Raw genomic sequence first — 23,159 nt, 5'->3', positions numbered from 1 at the left:
GCACCGTCATCAGGAATGTGTATCATCCATAGGCTATGGGTTTGATTAGTTATGTATTGTGAAGGTGCTTATCTTCTTTGTGTTGTTTATCCGGGTTGTACATCCCTGGTATTCTGTACTGCTACTGTACCTTTTTTTTATTTTTCAAAATAAAAACTTTTCTGATTAACCACTTGACCACTGGGCACGAAAACCCCCTTAATCACCAGACCAATTTTCAGCTTTCGGTGCTCTCACAATTTGAATGACAATTACTCAGTCATACAACATTGTACCCATCTGAAATTTTTGTCCTTTTTTTCCCACAAATAGAGCTTTCTTTTGGTGGTATTTGATCACCTCTGCGGTTTTTATTTTTTGCGCTATAAAAGAAAAAAGACTGAAAATTCTGTAAAAAAAAAAAAAAAAATCTAGTTTCTGTCATATTAGCAGGTTATTTCTCACACACAGCATATGCATACTACAAATTACACCCCAAAACACATTCTGCTATTCCTCCCGAGTATGGCGATACCACATGTGTGCGACTTTTACACAGCGTGGCCACATAGAGAGGCCCAACATGCAGGGAGCACCATCAGGCGTTCTGGAGCACCCAGGCCAATTCTGACATTTCTCTCCTACATGTAAAAATCATCATTTATTTGCTAAAAAAATTACATAGAAACCCAAAACATTATATATGCTTTTTTTTCAAAGACCCTAGAGAATACAATGGCGGTTGTTGCAACTTTTTATCTTGCACGGTATTTTCGCAGCAATTTTTTGAACGCGTGTTTTTAAAAAAAAAACAGTTTTGTGCTTAAAAAAAAAAAAAAACAGTAAAGTTAGCCCAATGTTTTTGCATAATATGAAAGATGAAGTTACGCCGAGTAAATAGATACCCAACATGTCACCCTTCAAAATTGCACACGCTCGTGAAATTGCGCCAAACGTTGCTACTTAAAAATCCCCATAGGCGACGTATTGCAAGGTATTGGAGTATTGAGGGTATTGCGGAGTATTGGGGGGGTATTGCAGAGTATGGGGGGTATTGCAGAGTATGGGGGGGTATTGCAGAGTATGGGGGGGGTATTGCAGAGTATGGGGGGGTATTGCAGAGTATGGGGGGGTATTGCAGAGTATGGGGGGGGTATTGCAGAGTATGGGGGGGGGTATTGCAGAGTATGGGGGGGGGTATTGCAGAGTATGGGGGGGGTATTGCAGAGTATGGGGGGGGGTATTGCAGAGTATGGGTGGGTATTGCAGAGTATGGGGGGGTGGGTATTGCAGAGTATGGGTGGGTGGGTATTGCAGAGTATGGGGGGGTGGGTATTGCAGAGTAAAATAAAAAAAATGATGAGTGCAATACTCTGCAATACCCCACCCCATACTCTGCAATACCCCACCCCATACTCTGCAATACCCACCCCCCCAGGGTGGGTATTGCAGAGTATGGGGTTGGGTATTGCAGAGTATGGGGTGGGGTATTGCAGAGTATGGGGTGGGGTATTGCAGAGTATTGCACTCATCATTATTTTTATTTTGCAGAGTATTGCGCAGGGATGGCTGGATCTGTGACTGCAATTGTCACAGATCCAGCCCACAGTGCGGCGGCTGCTGCTGCCGCCCGATCCCCCCCCCCTCCCTCTCCTCTCACACTGTACCGAACGGTACAGAGAGGAGAGGGAGGAACCGGCGTCATTACATGACGCCGGTTTGTTTACAAGTGATCGCGCCGTCATTGGACGGCGCGATCATGTGGTAAGGAGCCGCTTCCATTGGCTCCTTACCGCGAGTGCTGTTGCTGCGGGTCCCGTAGACCCGGCGAGCACCGGCGATCGCGTGTGCGCGCCCGCTCGGGCGCGCACAACGCAGTCTCTGGGAGGACGTACATTGACGCCCTCCTAGAGTACAGGAACCGCTCTGTAGCCGTATTTTGGCTATAGGGCGGTTACCAACTGGTTAAAAAAAAAAGACTGGGATGCCATTAAAGTTCATGTGTGTGTAAAGGCAGGTGTCCCAATAGTTTTGGCAATATACTGTACCTGTGATTGGATGTTTGAAGTGAACATAGTTAACTTCGGTGTACACCTCACCTAATCAAGTAAATCAGACCCATAGCCTTGGCTCCTATTCTTTTTGTTGTTTTATTACAGCCAAGTCAAAATTGAATAAAAGCCAATTCACACTATGTGTGGTCCTTGTGGACATGTTTAAAGTGGATGTCCCCTGACAAAAAATATTAAAAGCTAGCAACTACAAATACTGCAGCTGCTGACTTTTAATATTAGGACACTTACATGTCCTGGAGTCCAGCGCCGTCCGCAGCAGAGGACGAGCGATCGCTCGTCACTCTGTTGCCCCTCGGTGAGGGAACCAGGAAGTCAATCGCTCCGGTTTCACTTCCCGGTTCCCTGCGGCGCATGCGCGAGTCGCGCTGTGCTGACTGGTTCCCGCTGTGTTCTGGGAGCCGAGTGTTTCCCAGAACACAACGGGGGGGGGGGATGGGATCTGATGTCCTTCCCGCCGTCTACCCGCAGACTGTGTGGCCGGAAGTGGGTGCAAATACCTGTCTTTAGACAGGTATGTGCAAATACCTGTCTTTAGACAGGTATTTGCACCCCCTCCCCCCTGAAAGGTGTCAAATGTGACACCGGAAGGGGGGAGGGTTCCGATGAGTGGGAGTGACGGTGGAGGGTGGAGCTCCGCTTTAAGGAGATGTTCCTTTCTAAGAACACATCAAAGATTTGGATCTTATGTTACTAAAGCCTGACATCATACTGAAGTTATGTGCCCCATATTTATACATATTTGTATACCCCAATATTACTGAGGGGGCTTATCTTCTATGGCATTATTGCAAAGTGGTACATCCGGACTGCCACATCTTTCAGCAGTTAAGTGATACGCCACCTCATTGATGGAGTGCTAAGTGTCAATGGGCTGTGTTAATACTGGGGCATGATCTTAAAATCGAGACAGGTTTTTTTTTTTTTTTACATGAAAACTGTTCTTGCTACTTAGGTTGATGTAAACCTTCACATGGGGTTAAGAAAGAAACAATGCAGAGCTGTGCTGTGAATAGACCAGCTCTCTGCTAATCTATTTCTATTCAGAAACACAAAATTCAGCCTGGTTTTATCCCAGTTGACTGAGAACTTGTCATGCTGATAACAGAAGAACGGAGCAGGAGAAAGTCAGGGGACTTACGGCTTTGAAGAGAGATAAGGAAACACGACAGATACAGTATGTGTGCCCAGGTCAGAATTCGTGAATCAGGTTTACATCCACTTTAATGTTAATAAAAAATATCCTTTCTAGATAATTCTTCAGCCAGCTTTGAATTTCTATTAAAACTGACAAAAAAATATCAAAAATAAATTAATGATATTGGGGGTGTTTTAAACACTGTTCAGAAAGTATATTTACACTTGAAGTTGCATTACTGTGTTAGGAGCTCATTTGGCATTTATTGTACACTTGCTTTTTGTCAGTTTAATTATGGATTTGTAATAAGTGAGTAAATAGATATGACTGTTTTAATCTTTGTATTGCAGAATTAATTGCATCTCTTAACTATTGTTTTGTAGAGAAAAGCAAGAAATATATGAAGATGTTACAGATTTGAGCTCATTTAAGAAATCAAAATCAACCTCCTTACAACACGTTGTGATTTCAGAAACTAGCGGACAAGGTGTGTATGACGACCTCATCATAACTACAAAAAATAAATAAAAATGTTATTCTTGTAAACAAATTCAGTGCTGTCAGCTAAAGGGAATATTTATAAAGGGGGAATGATCATTTGCTGATCATTTTGTGCTTATTTGCTAGACTTTGGGCTGCCTTGTAGACATGTGCAGAACGGAAACATTTGTTTTGTTTCAGCTAGATTTGTTATGTTACTAATTTCGATATGAAATTAGTTTGGTTTCGGAGTTTGTTTAGTTTACTTTCATCTTCTTTAAAATTAGTTTCGTTTTCGTTAATATTTGTTTTGTTTATAAATTTTCGACTTTTCCAACTTTTCAGAACGATTAGAATTTAGATCGGTCAAAAAAACAATCGACCAATTTGAATTCTGTGTGAAGAATTGCTGGTTGTTAAGCAGCGGGCCAGAATGCCGGCCGCCAGCATCCTTAACAACCAATGACTTATCATCTGTCAGCTGGCTTCCCCACTGACAGATGAATGTAAAGAAAAGAATGCCGGCATTGCCTGGCAATAGTAAAATGTTTAAAAAATGCGACTTGAGGTCCTCCCCCCAGTCCACACCAGGCACACACCAAAATGTAAAAAAAAATAAAGTGAACGCCCGCCTCCCCTCCTGAACCATACAAGGCCACATGCCTGGTATGGCATGTCTCTTGTTTGTATTACCCAATACTCATTCACATGGGGGGGTGGAATCTGGGGGCCCCCCTGTTAAAGAGGCTCGCTCGCCCCCTGAACCTTACCAGGACAAATGCCTTCAACATGGGGGGTGGGTGCTTTGTGGTGGTGGCATTGGGGGCTTATTGGAATCCTTTCCTGACCTGCCAGACTGAATGTTTGGATATGGGCCTGTTATAGATTTTGGTATGGACTGGGGGGGGGGGGGAGGGGCCCACGCCATTTATTTATTTTTTACATTTTTCTATTGTAGTAGTAGTTGCAATTCATTAGAAAACACATTTATTAAACAAATCTTAATGAAATTGAACTAAATTCGTTACTATTACATGTATCCGAATAACCAAACATTTGTCCGAATTTGTTTTTGGACCAAAACAAATTGCACATGTCTACTGCTTTATTGTTTGCCATAGTTATAAAACACATTCACCTCATGCATGCATCTATAGATCTACTGCCATTGCTGAATTCTTCAATTGGAAATTCAGATGTTGGTAAATGTATCATAAACTATATGATACATTTTTTAGCTGCTTGACCCAACCCTCTATGGCATAACTGTCAATTGGAAAAGGTGAGCATTTGATTTTATTAATGATTTGCTGATTACTTACCTTACAAGCAATTTTTTTATCTTATTTCGAAAGGCAGCTCAATGCACTGTTACATTAGTTTATAATACACCCACACTGCAGTACACCATAAGGCTAAAAAAAAGTACACATCCAAATTTTTGTGCTTTTATGTGTGGTTGCCTTAATGGGTTGCCTTAATGTAGCACACCTAAACACAAAGTACCAAATTGCGGTAACCCAACCCATTGTGTGAGTGGGCTCTTACAATTAGTAACATTAACCTTTACGTTTCATGTTGCTGCCCAATGGCCATTCAAATATTGCATCTAGGTCAAGTTGTAAGTCAGAAACTAAGCAAAAATGGCAACCACCCCAAATTAAAGCTTTTTAAGTAAGGTGCACTTGGGTTTTATTTGCCAACATTTGAAAATATATGAGAAAGCCACATTGACTCGCCAAGGCACTGTATAGTGCGGTCCTAACTTACATTTTTGTGAGTCTCCATGTTGGAGCATATATAGCAATGGATAAATTAGGGCTATTCCTGGAGGAAGCCAAATCCTCCTTAAATATGCAGGGATGCACCAGAAGCCCAGCAAAGCGTAATGGCAGCGGAAGACATCCATTGTGTCCCTATACCAATTTCAGCAGGCCAGAAACATCTTGTAGGGACTGTATTTCATTTCGTGCCCTTTGCCCTTTGCCCTGATAAAGAAATATACTTTTAAACCTAAACTTTATTTAATTTACAAACAGGATGAAAAGTATTGGCACCAACACTAAACTTGTGTTTTCAACCTTAGACAATTCAGAATATGAACCATTATTCATAACTCAAGTGATTTTTAAAGCCTGACTCCAATTAGTTTATTAATCTCTTTACTGCGGCCGTATGTATATATATATATATATATATATATATATATATATATCAGAGGGTGGGCCTTAACGCCGAGAGGCTGCATTTATGCTCCCTGTGCGCTCCCGACACAGTGACCGGCGGGTAATGGAAAGCTTTCGATTGCTACTTGTGCCAATCACAGCGGTATTGCATCCTAAGCTTTATTTATGGACACAAAATGGCCCCATTAACCCTTTGGCACTGGCAGCTGCTGGCCCTTTAAGAGGTTGCAAACGCCAGGAGGTGGGCATTTTAGTCATGTGACCACTGTAATTGGCTTTCACAATGATCATGTGACCGCTGTGACAGCCGATCATGGCGATCACATTACCTAAATGCCCGCCTCCGTCTTCTGGTGTCTGCAAACTCCTAAAGGGCTGGAAGGCGCCAGTGCTAAGGGGTTGAAGGATTGTAAACCCTCCTGTCTTTTCCACCTTCATGCATCCTATGCATTAGGGTGAAAATACTTCTGGCAGTCACTGGCCCGTCAGCCCCCGTTTTACTTACCTGAGCCCTGGAATATCCCTCGGCGAGGACGCGCAGTCTCTCTGCCCGGGCTCTTGGCTCTTGATTGGATAGATTGATAGCAGTGCAGCCATTGGCTCCCACTGCTGTCAATAAAATTCAATGATGCAGGTGCCGGGAGGTGGGCCGAGTCTTGAATTCGGTGGCTATGGACGCCAAATGCTGGACACAGGAGCGTGCCTGCAAGCTAACCCCCCGGGTGAGCACTTCTCCTAGGGGGGGTTATCTGGTGCGGGAAGGAGCCGCAAGAGCCACTGAGGGACCCCAGAAGATGGTGTACGGGGTCACTCTATGTAAAACGAACTGCACAGTGGAGGCAAGTATGACATTGTTATTTTTTTTAACAGAATCTTTAGTATCAATTTAACGTGGCCATTTTGTGTGCATATATAAAGGATGTAGGATGTAATATATATATATATATATATATATATATATATATGTATATATATATATATATATATATATATATTGTGAACTTTGGGGGTCTTTAAGCTCCGCGAGACAAGTGCGTAAAACCGTGTCAGTAAAGCAAAGGGTCTTTATTGGTGACCAAACAAAACAAAATAAAGCTTTTCTTCAGCATCCAAAACGTCACAACAAAAGTCCTGCTTGTTTCCAGCATAAATTAGGAAAAAGTCTTTCTTCAGAAAAAACAACCAAAAGAAAGGCACATACGTTTTTAGTAAGAAGTCCTCCAGACCTTCCCTGCAGACACAGCTTCACTTCCAAACTACTCAAAAGTCCTCTCTGAGCAGCTAGCAGACTTCCATCTTGTCCTCACAGGTGCACTCTCCCAACTCACTCACTCCCTCCAGCATCACTTCCTGCTTTAATGGGTGGTTGTCTGAGAGATTTTAACCCCTTGTGCGCTGGCTTCCAGGGTTTAGGAGTGGAGGCTCCATCCCACCCAAATAACACTTTGGAGCCTCCAAAATTCCAGGCCCCAAACTACTTTATTAAGATAGAGAAGACTGCAAGCCAGTCCTCTCTAAATTAGCGCCTGCCTGGAACTTTTCACCCACTTTTGGGTGACCCCCTGAACCTTCTACCTCTATTTAAATGGACCATAGTCCAAACAGTGGTGCCGTATAGCACCCGTCCAGGACCCACCCCCGGTGTCCTGTACAATATATATATATATATATAAAGGATTAGGATGTAATACTCACCTCTTTATCCCCACCCTCCACTCCCACTCTCATCCTCTCATTAAGGGCAGCATTCTTTCTTTGGTAGATGACACCCAGCATCATACAACCTTTTCCTGTAGCCCAGGCAGTCATAGATGGACCCTCTCTTGTCTTATGTACTGCAGATGCGTGTTCGTTCTGACCCAATTAACAATTAGAACTATTTTTTTTTTTTAAATGTTACTAGTGTATGGCCAGCATAACTCTTCGGACACAGACATGTGGCAGTCCTTGCCACCCTTCTGAAAAGCGATCTGCAGTGGAGGCAATATGTGACCTCCTCACCACCTGCAAAAGGTCGAACCACCACACCACAACCATGTACAATGCAAACAGTTGGCAGGCGGTTGCACTTTGCCCCCAATAGCTTGAATAGGTCACATTCAGTTGCGGTGCTGACTGCCAAACAAAAGGAGTGGTTTTATTGTTGCTGCGGCCATTGCATGTGTACAGCTCTGAGCGGCTGCATGTCTTTGTTTAGGTGGGCAGATAGGAGGTTGTAAAACCACCTGCTTTTTCTGCTCCCAGACCACCCATGTTAATGAACCTCAAGTCTGCTGGATTCCTGTATGTTCAGGCACATACAGTCCTGGACACACACTCCCTCTCATGTTCCTATTACGCACCCTTTCTCTGACAAAACTGTGGTTCCCAGTGTCTCTAATCACATCTTCCTGGGACAGCTTGTATTCTGTTACAACACTATCCAGGGAATAAATTAAGCTTCCTGCACTATTATAATGGCACAGGAAAAAGTTAGGAGTTGAATAAGCAGACTTTCAGGTCTATCTGCACCAGTTTCTGTTTCTATTCTAAGTAAAATAGAAACTAGCACAATGTATTTACCTAATTAACACAGCGAATGCAGAAGTTATCCATATAGAAAACTGTTGCAGATTCTTGCCGGATTGTATGGTATATGAGCTGTCAGTAGATAGCCTTCATCCATCTCTCTGCCTCTACAGTGATCACACTACACGAGCAGAGAGAGCCTACACGGTTAACTAACTCCTCCTCTGGCAAAACTTTTTTTAACTGTTTGGCTAATCTCCCTTGAACAAAACCCTGGCAAATTCAGGTCATCTCTAGCTTTTATTAATCACATTGAGATCTTAAAGTAGCATGTGGTGAATGCATTTTGTGCATTGGTAGCGAGTGTTTGAGAAGAGTTTAGATTTATTTGGAACAGTTGTTCTGTGTTTAACAGAGGATGTGTTTGTGAGCAGCAGTTGGCTGCAGGGTTCTGAATGCTCAGGGGAGAAATTTTTGATGTGTATTTCCCCTATGTCTAGGTCTAGTTTCCCACAAATTCAGTGACTATACTCTCACTGTAGGACTGATAGGTTTGGGGTACAGCCCCAGCCAAAAAATTATCTTCCAGTTGATGTGTTATCTAAAGCTCCTTAGTCAGGCAAACAGGTATCTTACCATGCCTAAGGCCCTGTACACACGCTCGAACAAGTCCGATGGAAACGGTCCGCGGACCGTTTTCATCGGACATGTCTGCTAGGAGATTTTGGTCTGATGGTTGTACACACCATCAAACCAAAATCCCCGCGGACAGACAGCGCAGTGACGTGGCGGTGACATTGACGCCGCCACGTCCGCAAACCAGGAAGTAAAATGCTTCCACGCATGCGTCGAAACCATTCGGCGCATGCGGGAGATTTCGGTCCGCTGGTTAAGCGTACTAACCAGCGGACATGTCGGACGGACGGGTTTCCAGCAGATAAGTTTTAAAGCATGCTTTAAAACTTTTGTCTGCTGGAAACCTGTCTGCTAGGCTGTACACACGGTCGGATATGTCCGCTGAAACTGGTCTGCGGACCAGTTTCAGCAGACATGTTCGATCGTGTGTACAGGGCCTTAGTGTTAGGCCGCGTACACACGATAATTTTTCGGCTTGTAAAAAACTATGTTTTTCAGCCTCTAAAAAAAACTATGTTTTTCCCAACTTCATCATTAAAACGACGTTGCCCACACACGATCGTTAAAAAAAAATGCTCTAGCAAAGCAGGGTGACGTACAACACGTAAAACTGCACCATAAAGGGGAAGTTCCATGCGGATGACGCCACCCTTTGGGCTGCTTTAGCTGATTTCGTGTTAGTAAAAGACGATTTGCGCTTTTCTGTCTGTTACAGCGTGACGAATGTGCCATTACGAACGCTAGTTTTACCAGAACGAGCGCTCCCGTCTCATAACTTGCTTCTGAGCATGCGTGGGTTTTTCACATCGTTTAAGCCCACACACGATCATTTTTTACAACCTAAAAAACGACATAGTTTAAAACGTCGTTAAAAAATGCAGCATGTTCGAATTTTTTTTTTGTCGTTTTTCAGAACCCGAAAAATTATGTGAAGCCCACACACCATTGTTTTAAATGTCAATTTGAAAAACATTGTTTTTTACATGCCATTAGAATATGTACGTGGCATTAGAACTTGAACTATATTGACATGCTAAAATATGCCACATACAAAAACATATGTACTTTTCATTTAAGATCCTCACAGAAAATTGGATAGGCTAGCTTCCTCACCTAATCAATAATCTATTGAATTCATATAGATAATTGCAACCACAACTAATTTGAGAGATTATAATACAATGTTTTGTAAATCCTGTTCATATGCAATTCTTCCTGTTTATGCATTAGGATTAAATCATCTAAAAGCAAAAAAAATTCATATTGTAAATTGTCTTGGTGACCCGTCCCCACTGTTATGTCTATGGTAACCTAGGACCCCACAGTATGATTCTAACCTTTCTATTCTAATTATCATTCTTCACATGAATTCCCCCCATGCCTATCTGAATCAACAGATATGACTAAATAGCTCTTCTTAGTTTTTCCACTTTTCACATCATCCCTAAATTTTTATCAGTATTTATTTATGCAAAAATAAAGATGACTATCATCTTTCTATCAATGTTTTAGGGATCTCAACTTGACAAAGGTGGAAATAAAATTGATATCAGCAATATCTCTTATGCCGCGTACACACGATCGGAAATTCCGACAAGAAAACTGTGGATTTTTTTTCGACTGAATTTTGGCTCAAACTTGTGTTGTATACACACGGTCACACAAAATTACGACAGTCAAGAACGCGGTGACATACAACACTACAACGAGCCGAGAAAAATTAAGTTCAGTGCTTCTGAGCATGCGTCGACTTGATTCCGAGCATGAGTTTTATTTTGCGTGTCGGAATTGCATACAGACGATTGGAATTTCCAATAGGAACTTTTCTTGTTGGAAAAATTGAGAACCAGCTCTTAAATTTTTGCTGTCAGAATTTCCGACCAAAAGCTCACATTGAACTTTTCTTGTTGGAAATTCCGACCATGTGTACGTGGCTATAGAGACTCTAAGGCCTCGTACACACGACCGTTTTCCTCGACAGAATCCATCAAGAAACTTGGTGGCAGAGCTTTTTTACCGAGGAAAACGGTCGTGTGTATGTTTTTCATCGAGAAAACTGTCGAGGAACTTGACGAGAAAAGTTCTCTTTTTCTTCGACGGGAGTCTCAATCTCCTCGTCGTGTTCCTCGTCGGGCTGGTTTTCGACAAGAAACACGTTCGTGTGTATGCTAAGAAACCTGCGCATGCTCAGAATAAATTATGAGATGGGAGCGCACCTTCGGTAAAAGTAGCGTTTGTAATGGAGATAGCACATTTGTCACTCTGTAACAGTCTGAAAAGTGCAAATCGTCTCTTACCAAACTTTTACTTAACATGCAGTAACATGAGATTAGCAAAAGCAGCCCCAAGGGTTGTGCCAGTGGAATCGAACTTCCCCTGCTATTGTATGTGTTGTGCGTCACCGCGTTTGAGAATGAGGAGATTTGGTCTTGACAGTGTGTACGCAAAGAAAGCTTGTCGAGTTTCTCCACAAGCCTAACAAGGAACTCGTCGAGGAAAACAATGTTTCAATTACGACGAGTTCCTCGGTGAAAACTGATCTGCATAAACACACTTCTCTATCTCCCTCTTTCTCAAGCATTTATCTCTCTTTTTGCTTAGGAAGATGCTTTACTTTTACCAAGTGACCCTTAAATGTCATAGTGACTGTGAAAGGCCCTGTCCAGTTTGTGTTCAACAAAGATTTGGAAATCCCATGATGATCATGCCCCGAGCCCTGGGGTCTGCTGTGTGCCCTTAATCTAAAGGCTGGATCATGTACATGATTGTACGTGATCCAGCCTGACTGTGCCACCTGCAGTCAAAGTGCTGTGGGCAGTCGACAAGTGGTTAATATCTGCACTTGCAGTTATAGAAATATTCTTGCTTGCTTCTTCTAGTTGTTCTCTTAGTTATGCCTTCTCAGCATATTACCTTAGTTCTTTCTACTCAGCAATTTCTCTCATTCTCAGCAACAGGCTCAAAACATTCACCATTCTTGCTTTCTTTCCTTTTTTTTAAAGAATGATACATTGATGGGTTAAAGCATTGTCTGCATACATTTTGAAGTTAGCAGAGGCATACTTCTTAAGGAAATCTCCAACTATTTTCATTGTTATGCTAATTACTAACACAATGAAAGTTGGCTGACAAGCAATCACACATAAGCAGCTTCTGACAATACTATTGACACAACACAGAAATACACATAAAGCTGTTCCAAAGTCAAAATTGGACTCTATATAGTACACCAAGATATCACACACACAAACACACTATAATCTACTGACTTCTCCTCACAGTGGAAAAAAAAAGCTTAATTCTAACTATTCTTAAAAACATTCTCTGTCCCCTCTCCTTCATATTCTGCATAGATATGTGTACTTATCTGTTTTTAATCCAGTCCAGTCACATGTAGCTCTGCTCCCCTGTGTCACTGAGCAGCTGCTGCAGGGGAGAGGAATGGCAATGATAGTCAAAGATCTTAGGCCTGAGAGATCTTCTGTTGGTACAGAAAGCTATTTCACTTTTATGTGAAAAAAAAAAAATATATATATATATATATTTTTCAACTTTCTTATCAAAGATGTCTTTAGATCGACGGTGTATATAAATAAACAAAGTGTGATCAGTCCTTACTGCCATGAAAAGGAACCACTACACAGGCCTAAAACATATGCAAAAAACAAACAAACAACTAAAACACATATACGTTAGCCAAAGATAAGGAAATGTTATGCTTAACAAATATGATTGTGCATTCACTGATGGGGCATTTTGCAGAAAATTCAGTTCCACCCAGACATGGGTTCAGAGTTCATGAACCCGAACAAATCTTGTTTACAGCATAGGTGAACAGCATGCTTTCAGATCTGTGTCTCTTGTATATGTCTGGTTTGGACTTCTTTAGCTCTCAAAACAAAATTGATTAGGATTTAGGTTCTGCACAGAACTTTCCAGGGTCATGTTTTTGGTGTACCAAATGAAACACTGTAGCGTCTAATTTTGTTCCTTCCTGAATTAAGCTAATTTGCTAAAGCTCTGATAAGGAAAATAATAATAATAACACAAATGGCTAAAAGAAGCAAAAGATTTATTTATAAAGAAAGATAAATCACTAACAAGTACATAAAAAGATTTAAATTAATGTTATGGTATAATCACAATTTACGCTCAGTCTATCCTCCAGTTCTGTATCTTGGCTGGGAAGGAAAATAGCTAGGATAACTGCTTTTATAATACAGAAACACCCACGTTGACAACCTTGAGGCCTCGTACACATGACCGTTTTAATCTGCAAAATCCATTAAGAAAAATGCTGGCAGACCATTTTTGCCGAGAAAAACGATCGTGTGTATGTTTTTCGTCGAGAAAACTGTCGTGGATCTCTACGAGAAAAAAAGAGAACATCGTGTTTCTCGTCGGGCTGGTTTACGACGAGAAACACGTTTGTGTGTATGCTTAGAAACCCGCGCATGCTCAGAATAAAGTATGAGACAGGAGCGCGCCTTCGGTAAAAGTAGCGTCCATAATGGAGATAGCACATTCGTCACGCTGTAACAGACTGAAAAGCGCGAATCGTCTCTTACCAAACTTTTACTTAACACGCAGTAACATGAGATTAGAAAAAGCAGCCCCAAGGATGGCGCCAGTGGAATCAAACTTTCTCTTTATAGTGCCATCGTATGTGTTGTACGTCACCGCGTTTGAGAACGACAAGATTTTGTCTTGACATTGTGTATGCAAGGAAAGCTTGACAAGAATCTCGTCGAGGAAAACAACGTTTCTTTTACGACGAGATTCTCGATTGTGTACGAGGCCTTACTCGGTTTTCAACATCCTTAAAAGTTCTTTGTCCAATCTGCATCACTCCTGCCAACATTGGCCTTCAGCCTGTCCATGACCGCTGCGCAAATACGGTGTGACAAAAAGTATTGCAATGACCGCCATTTTATTCTCTAGGATGTTAGGAAAAACATATATAATGTTTGGGGGTTTTAAGTAATTTTCTAGCAAAAAAAACAGTTTTAATCTTGTAAACACCTGAAAAACAGGCAAGGTCCTTATGTGGTTAAGCTGTCCAGCCCAGATCTTCTCTGCCTTTGCCTGGTCAACATCACAGAGACTCTCTCCTGCATGCCCGTTAAAGACTTGCTTGGCTGACGGCCCTTCTGGTTTCAGATCCTGCTTGCTGTTCCACTACGCTAAATCTCTGGTCAAGGTGAAGTTCGAAACAGATTGGGCTCGATTTTGCACTCTCCAGTTTTAGTAAATAAATCCAAGTTTATTATAAGTGAGAAGGAAATGTCAGCCATGGTAACGTCTCTATTTCTTTCAGTATAGGTGTCTTCTAGAATTAAATCAAGTTCAGGTTGCCAAATTAGAGTCTATTGAAGAGCTTATGCTATGGTTTTGATAATCGTTTTGGTCTTGGGTACCAAGCATTGTTGATACTGGGAATATCTACCTTGGCGGATGGAATTATTTTCCCTCATGGGAGCAAATTAGACCATGCTTGGTCCCATTCACACTTCACGTAGCAGGACCATGCATTCCCACTTGTGGTTTTTATGAGCATTTGGCACATTTCCTTGGGTTGCGCATAAGACAGTCTATTTATTTAAATGGGCCAAAGAAGCTGCTGCATCTGTCTTTTTTTTTAAGCACAACTTTTGGTGTCTTTGTAGGGCATTTGTCACGTGGTACAACATGAGACTGCTTGGGGTGCCATTAAGAATTGATCCAACTCAAATGCCCGTTGCTGCCGCCGAACAAGCCTAACGCAGTTCTATGAGGCAACTCCAGAACCGCACCACTGCCATGTGCCATGTGCCATGTGGGAATATTAAATATTATTAGGCTATTTCCTTTTCTAGGTTGAATGTTATTCATTCATAAAAATAGAATGAATCAGGAAAATACTGCATTATGGCCACTTGTATAAATACTTATTGAATATGATGGTCAGCTTCATCTAATGATCATAATGTGGTATTTTCCTGATTCACTCTATTCTGTATGAAAGAATAACATTCAACCTGGAGAGCATATAGCCTAGAACTATTTGATTTTGCTCTTAAAGAATTATTAAAGGCAATTTTAAAAAATACAAATAAAATAACAAGCATTACTTACCTGCTCTATGTCATGGTTTTGCACAAAGCAGCCATGATCCTCCTCTTCTCTGTTTTTTTGCTGGCGCTCCTGGCTACTCCCTCCTGCCGAGTGCCCCCAGAACAAGCAGCTTGCTCTCGGGGCACCCAAGCAGGCTTGCTCTCAAGCTGCTTCTCTGCATGTCCAGTCACACACAGAGCCATGACTCGGCCCCACCCCCTCTCTCTCCTCATTGGCTTGCTGGCTGTGATTGAGTAGGGAGAATCCCCGGAGAGCCGAGGCTCTCGTGCACATCGCTGGATCATGACAGGGCTCAGGTAAGTATTGGGGGGGCTGCTGCACACACGTTTTTTACCTTCATGCATAGAATCATGGAAAAAAACTTGAGCCTTTACACCCACTTTAATTGCACAGGGCAAATGTACATGCAGTTTCACAGGCATTACCGATTTCAATTTACTTACCAAAAATTCATTTAGGGTTTCTGACAATTAGCCATTCTCTTGACCTCTCTATTTTTATTTTCTCAGTAGCTGAACAACAATGAGAACTGGTTCACACCATAACACACATATTTTAGTCTGTTAAGACACATTGCATTAAGCATACTATTCAAAATGAATGGCCTGGAAACCACCTTAATGCACCAATACAAGTTTGGGTGCTATTCAAACTGAAAGGCGCCTCAAAGCACTAACACATGGACAGTGCATTTTCTCGCTTTGCAGCAATGCATACATTATCAGAGCCAGTCTATTTGGAATCATCTCAGAGATGTGTACATGCCAAGGCTCACTATAGAATCATGGATGAAAATATTTAAAGTTTCCAATTTTCTAAAATGCATTGAAGCATTAGATGGCAAACACAGTGGGGTAGATTCACATACGCCGCCGTAATTTGAAATTCGCGCCCGCATAGCGTTACGCCGATTCTCAAAGGCAGTTACGCTAAAAAAATAGGCTTCCTCCACCGACGTAACTTGATTGCGGCGGCGTAGAATTGTGTGCAATATAACTTTGGCCGCTAGGGGCGGTTCCGTTGTTGTCGGCGTAGAATATGCTAATTTCCTAGATACGCCGATTCACAAACGTACGTGCGCCCGGCGGTAGTTTTTTACGTCGTTTGTGTAAAGGCTTTTTCTGCGTAAGGCTGCTCCTGCTATTAGGAGGCGCAGCCAATGATAAGTATGGACGTCGTTCCCGCTTCGAAATTTGAATTATTTACGTAGTTTGCGTAAGTCGTTCGCGAATAGGGCTGGATGTAATTTACGTTCACGTCGAAAACCAATACGTCGTTACGCCGTACTTGGAAGCAATGCACACTGGGATATGTACACGGACGACGCATGCGCCGTTCGTAAATCACGTCAATCACGTCAGGTCATCACATATTACCATAAAACACGCCCCCCCCCTTCCCCATTTGAATTACGCGCGCTTACGCCGGCCCCATTTACACTACGCCGCCGTGACTTACGGAGCAAGTGCTTTGTGAATACTGCACTTGCTCCTGTAAGTTGCGGAGGCGTAGCGTAAATACACTATTGCTTAATGACAATAGTGCATGTAAGCATTTATGATAGTAAAGACCTAGAGTACCGTACTTTAGTGTATAAAATGAAATGTACTAGCAGGAATGCTTTTATTGCAAAAGCAACTCTGCATCTATCTTCTGCATTAAATGCTACCAAGTTTTTTTTAGATAGTACACTGACCTGCGAGTGCTTAGCTCAGTGTACCATCTCGGGATGCCTTGGATAGCGGGAATTAACTCCCAAGCTCATGCATGAGAGTTACATTATCCAACCATTTCAGATTTCCAAATATGCTGAATCCAGATGATTAGTGAGCAAAGATATCAGCGGCAATTAGGGAGCTCAAGGACATTGCATTGGATTGCTATATACTGACAGTGTCAGTAGGGCAGAGATTTGTGTTAGTAGGGCAGTGGATGGTGTCAGTCTTTTTTATTTTTATTATTTTATTTTTTATTCTTTTTGATAATTTTATTTTCTTCTTATTATTTTTTTTACAATTTAAATTTTTTTTTTTTTTTTTTTTTTAGTAGCCCTTTGCTGAAATATCAGGAGTCTAAACAGGGCGAATCTGCACCCCACAGGATGAGTAGGGTGTGCCCAGGCACACCTGGCACACTCTGTGCACATGCCTATGTATGCAGGGCTACCAGAAGATGTTTCCTGTCCTATCTGTGATCTTTTTTTTTTGTATTGTTCAAAAAAAAAGCAACTGTTTAAATTTTAAGATCAGTTCTACTACATAAGTTGTACATTTTGTAAAATAAAATAAGATGTTATTTTTAACCACAGGAAAAAGTATATTTATATGAGGAAATTGGAAAGGGAATTGAAAATTTCAGAAGAGGATACCCTAAAAGATCCCTTCTCACTCATAAATTATATATGGCTTGCATCACCCAGGAAAATAAATGCTAAGTTGCTAAATTGCTGGTTGAATACCTTATAGCAGGCATGTTCAAAGTCCGGCCCGTGGGCCAATTGCGGCCCCCCTGGTGATTTAATACGCCCCCCTGGGGATTTGGATATACATATTGTTTGTGGCCCCCAGGGCCACAAAAGATATATACCTTATTTATCGGCACTGCCTCGGAGGGGAGAGGGAGGGGGCGGGACAAGTGCCATCAGATTACATGAAGAGAATCTCCTGTTTACTCAGCAGCATCTATAATAGAAAGTCCCTGTCTCATGGGATGCCATTGAATGACCGCTCTGTCTATAATAGGAGGCGGGACTTTGTATTAAAGAGGTAACCAAATAAACAAGAGATTCTCCTGTTTGTAATCTATCGACACTCATCGCCCCCTACCTGTCCCCTCCAAGGCTGCAGATGGACATCAATCAGGCTGCACTGATGGCAATGGCAAGGCTGCATTCATGGCACATGCAAGGCTGCATTCATGGCACATGCAAGGCTGCATTCATGGCACATGCAAGGCTGCATTCATGGCACATGCAGGGCTGCATTCATGGCACATGCGAGGCTGCATTCATGGCACATGCGAGGCTGCATTCATGGCACATGCGAGGCTGCATTCATGGCACATGCGAGGCTGCATTCATGGCACATGCGAGGCTGCATTCATGGCACATGCGAGGCTGCATTCATGGCACATGCGAGGCTGAATTCATGGCACATGTGAGGCTGCATTCATGGCAATGGTAAGCCTGTGCGTGTTATACGCCAATAAATACGGTATATCCAAATAACACACCCAAGCTCATCCTTATTCCTGAGCAGCGCTCAGGGATTCGTTGGGGCCACAAAAGAGATATATACAGTGGGGCAGATTCACATAGAATCCGCGGCGTAGTGTAAGCCATTTACACTATGCCGCCACAACTTACTGGAGCAAGTGCCGTATTCTCCAAACACTTGCTCCGTAATTTGCGGCGGCGTAGTGTTAATGGCCCAGCGTATGGCCGCGTAATTCAAAGGGGGCGGCTTGTATTTAAATCAAGCGCGCCCCCGCGCCGATCGAACTGCGCATGCGCCGGCCGTAAAAATAGCCCAGTGCGCATGCTCCAGCTCACGACGGAAAACGTCAATGAAGCCGACGTGAGCGTCATTGACGTAAAGTCCTATTCGCGAATGACTTAGTAAAACGGCGTAAACGACGGAAAAAGACTACGCTGACCCGACGCCATACTTAATATGGCATACGGCGGACTGACGTAAGGTTACCCCTCATATAGCAGGGGTAACCTTACGCTTACGGAAACGACGACGAGGCGGCTCAAAAACTTTCGAGGGAATCGGCTAATTTGTATATGCGACGCTGAAATCGACGTAAAAGCCACCTAGCGGCCAGCGTAGTATTGCATTTAGGATCCGACGGTGTAAGTGACTTACACCAGTCGGATCCTAGCCTAATTCTGGCGTATCTTGTTTTGAGAATACAAAACAATGATACGCCGGCGGGATTTTCGAATTACGCCGGTGTATCTGTATCTATTGAGAATCTGGCCCAGTGAATCCAAATAACACGCCCAAGCTCATCTCTTCACCACACACAGCCATAAAGGCAAGAGGATTCTTGTTGGGTCGTGTATTAGTTGCTCGGATGAACGCACTTAGACCGAATTTTAATGGTTCAAAGAATGTCAGGCAAAATGGTTGGCCCTCACGCATGTTCACTTCGTCAAATCTGGCCCTCTTTGAATAAAGTTTGGACACCCCTGCCTTATAGGCTTAACCAGATGTCTACCTTGAACTCAAAAGGTATGTTGAAAAGTTGTAGAGGAAGGTACTTATTTGCATACATGGTAGAATTGTCCATTAATTGAACAATTCTGAAAGGGAGTTGCATAGATATTAAACAAAGTAACATTGATAAACCTTGAGTGGACCCTAGAGATAGCTATATTCTTGGTAATCCCTGTTTTTTTTCTTTAATTGGGAAGTCAATATTTAGGTTTTTTTTTCTGTGCAACCCAATTTTAATTCCTAGACATTGTTTTAAATTTCTCCACATGGATAGTGGAGATGTGCTTCTTTTTTTTTTTTTTTTTTTTAGTGGAGATGTGTTTTTTTATGAGGATGCAGGAAATGAGTGCTGAACAATAGGATATATAAGAGGCTTTAGATGTACATAAGGCATTTGATTTAGTCTCCTGGCCTTACCTGCAATACTTTCTGAGGCTTTGGTCCCAACTATTTACAGTGAATTTCCTTGTTGTATGATCATCCCCAAGCATATGTTAGGTATGCAGGCAACAGGTCAGAATATTTTTACGATAGCCAGTGGGACAAGGTAAGATTGTCCCCTTTTCTCTTTGCCTTTCTCCTTGACAATAGAAACCTAAACATCTTATCCAAAACAGCCCAAATGTCCATGAAGTTGGTTGAACTAGATGGACTTGTGTCTTTTTTCAGCCAGACTAACTATGTAACTATATAAACTCTGTGGCCCAGATTCTCAAAGGGCTTACGACGGCGCAACGCCATGTACGCCGTCGTAAGTCCTAATCTGGGCCGTCGTATCTATGCGACTGATTCTTAGAATCAGTTACGCATAGATATCCATTAGATCCGACAGGCGTAAGGCTCTTACGTATTCCCGGACGGCTTACGCAAACGACGTTAAATTTTGAATTTCGACGCGGAAACGACAGCAATACTTTAGACAGCAATACGCTTGCTAACTAAAGTTAGGGCACCAAAAACGACGACTAACTTTGCGACGGGAAACTATACTAGCGGCGACGTAGCGAACGCAAAAAAAACGTTGTGGTGAGGGATCTGCAGCCGGCTGGGATACAACCTGCCATACTTGATGTTTTTTTCCTGGGGAGACGGCGTCTCACCTCATTAAAGGATCTGCAATGTTTCTGGATCTCAGCTGAAAAATCCGGGAACAGCATCAGCTTTGTATTTTCATACGGCAATTCAGGATGCTCCGCCAGGATCATATCCCTGTCTCGGAAGTTTAAAAGTCGCACCAGGAATGGTCTGGGTGGTGCACCCTTTGAGCGTTTCCCCGTGGGTACCCTATGTGCCCTTTCTCTCTTACATCTTTGACTCAAGGACCCTGATAGTGTACACAGGAGACGCAGGAGTACAGAGTGGCACGAGTGCCTTTAAGTCTTGCTAGCAGCATGGCAGGTGACCATGCTGGGCAGCTAAAATCGTCAGAAGGCTCCGGTAAGCAGGCAAGCTGGTAGGCAGCTGGTAGGAAGCAGACTAAAGCAGGCCAGCACTGGCAAAAGCGGGCAGATGAGATGGATGCTGCTAACAGATTGTAGGTCAACCAGAACAGCAGGGTAGTAGACGGGTACCAGTGTCAGCAGGCAGAGTAGTAGGGTCAGGCAGGATAGGTCATACTCAGGCAGGATGGATCAAGAATAGGGCACAGACAGGAGTGTGGTCAGGAAACAACCCGTGTCTGGAACTGATCAGTGAAGCAGGAGCCAATGGAGCAGACAGAAGCAGAGGTCAGGGGATAAGCCAAGGTCAGTGCAGGCAGAGTTCAGAGAGTCAAGACAAGTAGTGTCAGCAACTGGAATCAGGATACATATTCACAGGAACACAGGAGACTGAAGACAAAGCAATGGCCCAATTCAAATAGCCCATTTGGCGCCAACATCTGTCACAAGTGCACGTAAGCGCCAGCGTGCACGGTTATGCTCGTTCGCACAGGTGCCCAATTTGTGAGAGCATGAAAGGGAACATGTATGAGCCTTTGCACAGAAGTTTGTCCAAAGGAGCCATCTTGTCTATTGGCATGTCTTTTTTTACATGGCCACACGTATGACCTCTAAGAATATAATGGCTCTTGAAATCACCTATAAAATGCTTTCACGGTACTATTTAACCCCAGCAATGATAGCTAAGTGTAGGTATAAATTGTACATTTTATACCTACACTAAATATGTCCCCAACTATCCCTTGACTTGCTCTCAAGACCTGGTTCACCTGCTGTCTCTGAGCTGAAAGCTGTAGTTCCAGTGACCACCAGCTGGTGTCTCCCAGCAGCCAACAGGTTCCTCCAATCAGTTCCACCTGGCCCCAGCTACTGGTAGGGTAATTACAGTGCCTTGCAAAAGTATTCACCCCCTTGGCATTTTTCGTGTTTTGTTGCCTCACAACCTGAAATTAACATGGATTGTTTGTGGATTTGCATCATTTAATTTACAGAACATGCCCACAACTTTGAAGATATTTTTTTGTGTGAAGCAAACAACAAATAGGACAAAATAACAGAAAAAGTCAATGTGCATAACTATTCACCCACCTAAAGTCAATACTTTGTAGAGCCACCTTTTGCTGCTATCACAGCTCCAAGTCTCTTTGGATAAGTCTCTATGAGCTTGCTATATCTTACCACTGGTATTTTTGCCAAATTCCTCCTTGCAAAACTGCTCCAGCTCCTTCAAGTTGGATGGTTTGCGCTTGTGAACAGCAATCTTTAAGTCTAACCACAGATTTTCTATTGGATTGAGGTCTTGGCTTTGACTAGGCCATTCCAACACATTTACATGTTTCCCCTTAAAACACTCAAGTGTTGCTTTAGCAGTGTGTTTGGGGTCATTGTCCTGCAGGAAGGTGAACCTCCGTCCTAGCCTCAAATCACACACAGCGTGGTACAGGTTTTGCTCAAGAATATCCCTGTTTTTAGGACCATCCATCTTTCCCTCAACTCTGGCCAGTTTCCCAGTCCCGACTGCTGAAAAACATCCCCACAGCATAATGCTGCCACCACCATATTTCACTGTGGGGATGGTGTTCTTTGGGTGATGTGATGTGTTGGGTTTTTGCATGACATAGCGTTTTCTTTGATGGCCAAAAAGTAAAATTTTAGTCTCATCGGGCCAGAGCACCTTCCTCCCCAAATTTTGGGAGTCTCCCAAATGCCTTTTAGCAAACTCAAAACGTGCCATTTGATAATGGATTTCTTCTGGCCACTCTACCATAAAGCCCAACTCTATAGAGCGTACGGCTTATTGTCGTCCTATGTACAGATACTCCAGTCTCTGCTGTGGAACTCTGCAGCTCCTCCAGGGTTACCTAAGGTCTCGGTGCTGCCTCTCTGATTAATGCTCTTGCCTGGTCTGTGACTTTTTAGATCTAATAGCAGGCCAGCCATACATGGAGTGAATTTGGTTGCAGGAAAGAAATTTGCTTGATTCCTCCATCAACAGACAGTGTGAATGTGGGAATCGCTCCTGCTGGGCCATTGTTTTCTCCTGGTGGGGGACGAGAAAGTTTGGGGGAAGCTGTTCCTGCTGGGAGAAGACAGTGAATATCACTAGTGGCTATAGCAGCCATTAGTGATAATCGCAAGAGAGTCGATCAACTTGGTACATTCAGCCTGTCCAAATCTTGACCGGTTGCTGCTGAACCGGCCGAGATTTGAACAGTGCATGGCCGGCCTAAGACGCTGATAGCATTTAGACTTTGATAATATCTGGTGAGTAGCATTTCAGTTCTCTGTGCCAGGTTACCTTGACAGGTGTCCAGCCACTGTTACTCCCAATTGAATGGGGTTGATTTCTTAAAGGCAATAGACTGTGAACTTTGCAGTTGCTC

At 42.9% G+C, this 23,159-nt stretch overlaps 1 protein-coding gene across 1 annotated transcript in view; it reads left to right on the top strand.

Annotated features, from left to right (window-relative positions):
* Positions 1-23,159, top strand: part of LOC120911917 (FYN-binding protein 1-like) — a 274,505-nt gene that overhangs the window by 204,987 nt on the left and 46,359 nt on the right. The window contains exon 4 of the mRNA XM_040322563.1: positions 3,573-3,676. Coding sequence (XP_040178497.1) covers positions 3,573-3,676 — 104 coding nt within the window. The remainder of the gene's footprint in view (positions 1-3,572; positions 3,677-23,159) is intronic.

This window comes from Rana temporaria, chromosome 1 (assembly GCF_905171775.1).
Source record: "Rana temporaria chromosome 1, aRanTem1.1, whole genome shotgun sequence".
Lineage (NCBI taxonomy): Eukaryota > Metazoa > Chordata > Amphibia > Anura > Ranidae > Rana > Rana temporaria.
Note: the sequence above shows the minus strand (reverse complement) of the source record. Positions and strands in the feature narration are given on the sequence as shown.